General features: G+C 38.9%; 1 protein-coding gene across 1 annotated transcript; it reads left to right on the top strand.

Moving 5' to 3' along the window:
• The first annotated feature begins 625 nt into the window (after positions 1-625).
• LOC112032527 (zinc finger protein 7) lies at positions 626-1,391 on the top strand. Its single transcript, XM_024065291.2, has one exon. It carries the CDS (start codon positions 648-650, stop codon positions 1,173-1,175), a length of 528 nt encoding a protein of 175 aa, XP_023921059.2. The 5' UTR covers positions 626-647; the 3' UTR covers positions 1,176-1,391.
• The last annotated feature ends 3,685 nt before the right edge of the window (positions 1,392-5,076 follow it).

Raw genomic sequence — 5,076 nt, 5'->3', positions numbered from 1 at the left:
ACCATAGTATGATTTGTGGCAAACATAATTGTTCTCTTATCTTATTGCAGGTTTTGTCTTGTCAAGATAGGGCTTATCTTGTTTCACATCTAATACTAATACTAGAAATTCGATAACATTACTGCACGATCTCTAACTCCTTGGTTAGAGGCAAAGTGAGATCAAAACAAAGTATGATCGGACGCATGATTAGATGCGTAAATCTACATCATTTGTCCACACAATAATGTAAATAAACAAGATAAAAAATAATATATAACATATAATAAACCGATATATATATATATATATTCTTTATATTTTCCTTGTGTAAGTAGGCAAATGAAATACCATGGAATTAATTCATGGTCCGACAAAGGATTCGAATGCTGCCATGAATGGCGCAGACAAACCCTTCGATTCCCCCACTGACTTTGCAGCTATCTGTCCCTCTCTCTCTCTCTTACATACACTCACTCAAAGGCCACCATCTTTCCACTCTTTATACCATTTGTAGTTGCAGGAACAGTGAATCTTACCTTTCAAAGGCCCATATAATGCAACACATGACAAACCCTCTCACCCTACTACTTAATATATACTACTCTCATCCCCACTTTCATTTCCCATATAGGCTGCTTTCATTAGCTAATAGAAACCTCTCTCTCATGGATTTCCAACCCAATACTTCTCTTCATCTCAGCCTTCAATCCGACAATCAGCCCAATCTAGATCTTGTCCTAGAGCCAACACCACCTTCTTTGTCCTCCTCCTCATCATCATCATCACATCTTAGCCATTCAGAGCCTCGAATATTCTCTTGCAACTATTGCCAAAGGAAATTCTATAGTTCACAAGCACTTGGGGGCCACCAAAATGCTCACAAGCTAGAAAGAACTTTGGCCAAAAAAAGTAGGGAGCTAAGTTCAACTATTCGACCTCATGGAGGACCAACCTGTCATAATCGGTCTGGACCCAATAATATTAGTGGTCCAGGTCAGTTTCATCACATTCAACCACCTATTGAACGTCATGGAAATGCTGCCAGGTTTGCTTCTGATCATACTTGTTATGGACTGAGAGAGATGGAGTATGGTTCAAGAGAAGGAGCTGGTTCTTCTTGGCATAAGGGATATAGGCCTGCAGAGAATGTTCAAGAAGAGTTCAACCAGCTTGATTTGTCTTTGAGGCTATGAATATTGTACTCATTCTCATTTTCATTATTATATATTTATATATGGTTCACTATGATGTATTGCAAATATTCACATAAAGAAGAGTGGCAGAACTAAAGGGGCACAGTAATTAAGAATGCTCTCGCGCAGAGAACTCTGTCACTGTAGGAGTTGCTGATTTTCTTCTGTCCCGGGGAGGTATCGGCTAAATTTACTGTATTGTCATCATTTGTGATCTATATGAGCCATCAAGTAATGAATGTTGGTAAGTTAATTTTTTTAGGTTTACTTATTTTACTACAAAAAATTTATCATCAATAACATGGTAATGAACGTAATTAGTGTTACGTACTCCGATATTTAATTGTGATACCTCCTTATATAATAATTTTAACATCCTTAATATCATTGTTGTTGGATAAGGTTTTAGTCTTGTCTAGTTCATGGGAACACTCAATGCAAGCTAATTAATTAGCCAACCCAGTAGGGTTTATACTTGTATTTTTCTCTACATCAAGTGCGCTTAAAAGAGGAATCTAAAAAGTAAAAAGTATCATATAATTTGTGAAGGAATATAAAATTTATGAATCTAATTAAAACAGTCCCCCTTTATCCTTAAAGCATTATTCTAACAATATTCCCCTTGATCCATGTCTAAAATGACCTTAAGTCCCGATGCTGTTTTACTTTTTTCAGTTTTGGAGTAGACATATCACACGTACTATAAATAATTGAGTATTAGCTAGGACTTCACCAACACAATTGTGGATAATAAATTAATAATGAACGATAATAATAGCTAGCAAAGCTGACAAACATTCAATGACAAATAGTAATTAGAATGATCGCTGTGTTGCTTGATTGTTACTTTTGTATTTTATCTTGCCAACAAATGCGGGACATATACGGACATTTTTGAGTTTAGAAAGCGAAGGAATTGCATCCTTGGATCGGTTGGATGACATAGTCTGACGTGTGCCAGTATTCCAAGACTTTTTTTTTTTTTTGGTTGTGTATTCGAAGACTTTAAATCCATACTTTTTGCTAAACACTTCAAATCCATGCTTCTTCTATTTTCTTTTCTTTAAAATTTCGAAAGTTGGGGCAGAGGGATTTAATGTTTTAAACCCTAAACGTTTTTTATAGAATTATTATGAAGTGTTAGTTGATTTATATATAAGAATCATGCATGTCAAGAGTCTTATATAAGACTCTTGACGTGCATGATTCTTTCATTTAATTAGTGAAACTAACAAATGTAAATGATAAGTACACAATAAATTTTACCATAAACTTCATAATTATTGAAGTGACAGATTGTAGTTAACGTGTAATGAAAATGATCTTAATAGTTATCTCTAGGGCTATCCATAGGTTTGTCCGGGTTGGGTTTGCGCCCAACCCGGACTTGACATGAATGCATCAGGTGGGAAAAATCTTAACCCGCAACCAACCCGAATGAAGTTTTGGATCGGCCAATTTGGGTCTTATCAATTTTGGGTGCATTGGTCAGTTTCGAGTTTGCTATTGTGGATCGAAATTTGGCCAATTTTTGGCCAAAATCTTTTAGGATCTCCTTTTTCCCGTCAAGATTTGGCCGAAATCTCCCTATATTGTCTAACTAAGAGTTTGGACTTATTGGTTTTTTGCTGAAACTTGTGATTTTTTATGGGGAAAGAACAACTCATTGGGCGGGTCGGGTTCGTTGATTTCTCAAACAGCCAACTTGTAACTTGAATTGACAATCTCGGGTCCAGGCGTTGATGACCCACGTCCGACCAAAACCGTGCTTTGATCCGGTGGTTTTCGAGTGGAGAGCTTCAGGTTCGTGCAATTCTTCGAGTCTGGGCGGGTGGTGGATAACAAGGTTTTGAACCTGGACCGAATTGTACGGTCCAACCAGAAAAACCTCGAACCTCTCAGTTTTGCAGTTTTTTTAGCTTCAAGAACTGCTTTATCAGAAAAAAAGCAAAGACCCTTGTGAAACGTGGTCGGACCGTATAGTTCTGAGAACTGTGACCGATTTTTGAGGTTTGGATGGTTTCTTTTTGTTTCAGCTTTTCTGGTGAATTTTGGCCAATACATCAGCATGAAGTTATGATCAGATCTAGAAGAAATGAAAAAAGAAATGAAAGAACACGAAGAAGAACAAAGATCGGAAGGAGATCTGATAATTTTTGGAGGTGCTTAAGCCAGTGGAGTTGATATCGTACTGTACTGGTAGTAAAAAGGAAAATCACATCACTGCTATTGTTGCTAATATTCCGATAATAAATTTCATTTCGCCGATGGCCCACCACCTCAGATCTCTTCCTTTTCTTCGTCGTCTTCTTCTTCTTCGCTTAAAGACTTCTCTTCGCTCAAAGACTTGGACCAGACGCTCTCTGGTACTCTCTAGTCTCACTCTTATTTTGCTTTTTCATTTTGTAGCCCAAAACCTCCTTTTTTTTTTTTTGGTGAAAAAGCTGATACATTAAAACTAAGAAATAGAGCCAAGCTCAGTACAGACCCTATTAAACCCCATTCCATAGAGGTCATCCTCAACAACATCAATTAAGTCCACAGGCGGACTATCAAAAGTAGAAAAATCGGTATCTAGACTATAGCTCATCCTAGCAAGACTATCCGCACACCTGTTCGCCTGACGGAAGCAATGCTTAATACAAAAATGCGGTATGCGAGAAATCAAGAGCTTGCAATCATCCACTAAAGGAGATATGATGTTATTAACATATGAGGGGTTTCCTAAGGCATCCACAATTGACTTGGCATCAAGCTCAACTTCAAGAGAAGTAATGTTGAGATTACTACATAGAAGCAGGCCCTCCCTTAGACCCCACAGCTCAGCGGTAAAGCTGTTTGTCATGCCAATACTTCTACTAAACCCAATAACCCACCTGCCTGCATCATCCCTGACCACCCCTCCACAACCTGCCAAACCGGTGTTGCTATAATAGGAGCCATCTGTGTTGAGTTTCCACCAGCCTTGTCTCGGCTTCTCCCATCTAATCCTCATCATGACATTACGGGCTAGCAACCTTGGAGAGGAAAGACAATGATAGAATTCTAAGGCTTGATTAACAATCACCAAAGCAAGCTTTGGGTTCCTGCTTTTGCCATTGAAAACCAAGTTGTTTCTACTCTTCCAAACATTCCACACAGCAAAGGGAAAAACAACTTTCCAAGGTGGGTGAGTAGCACCTAAGTTGTGCTTAAGTTTACTATTTAACATCAGCCAACCCTGTAGGTTGCTCCTCCAAAAGGCTTGATTTGTTGGTAAGACCCCCAGCTGGTTCCACAAGCCTCTTAACAAAGGGCAGTCCCTAAGTGCATGCAAAATGCTTTCAGCTCCAGCTTGGCATAAAGGGCATGTAGTATCCTGACTAATACCCCTCCTTTCAAGGCAAACCTTGACTCTAATGCTATTATGTACGCATTTCCATAGAAAAGTTTTAATCCTTGGGAGAGTATTCACTTTCCAAATCCAATGAGCTGAGAAAGTGTCTGTGCATTCAGCCCCCATGGCAATCCTATATGCACTTTTCAATTCAAAGATGCCTTTGGGAGACCCCGACCAAGCCAACTTATCAACACTTCTACTCAAAATCGACATTGGGGTAGCTTGAATCAACCTTTTAACATCAAGAGGTAGCTCAAAGGGAATCTTTCCCCAATCCCAACCCATTTCGGTCATAAAATCTTTTACTTCTAGATGACTAGCCTCCCTTGTGATAGGACCCTGAATCAACTCTCTAAGGGAACCTCTATTTGTCCACTTATTTTGCCACACATTCAGCCCACTGTTTCTGCCAACCAGCCACCTGCTACCCTTATTGAAAGTATCCATACCTTTTTTCACAGCAACCCATATATGGGAACAAGGAAGCCTATTAGCATTTGCAGCCACTCTTCTTCTCTGATT

This window comes from Quercus suber, unplaced genomic scaffold (assembly GCF_002906115.3).
Source record: "Quercus suber isolate HL8 unplaced genomic scaffold, Cork oak 2.0 scaffold_81, whole genome shotgun sequence".
Classification (NCBI taxonomy): Eukaryota; Viridiplantae; Streptophyta; class Magnoliopsida; order Fagales; family Fagaceae; genus Quercus; species Quercus suber.
The sequence above is the reverse complement of the archived record's forward strand: the minus strand, read 5'-3'. Positions and strand labels throughout refer to the sequence as shown.

Coding starts and splice junctions, on each gene's coding strand:
- LOC112032527 (XM_024065291.2), top strand. CDS start 648: ATGGATTTCCAACCCAATACTTCTCTTCATCTCAGCCTTCAATCCGAC.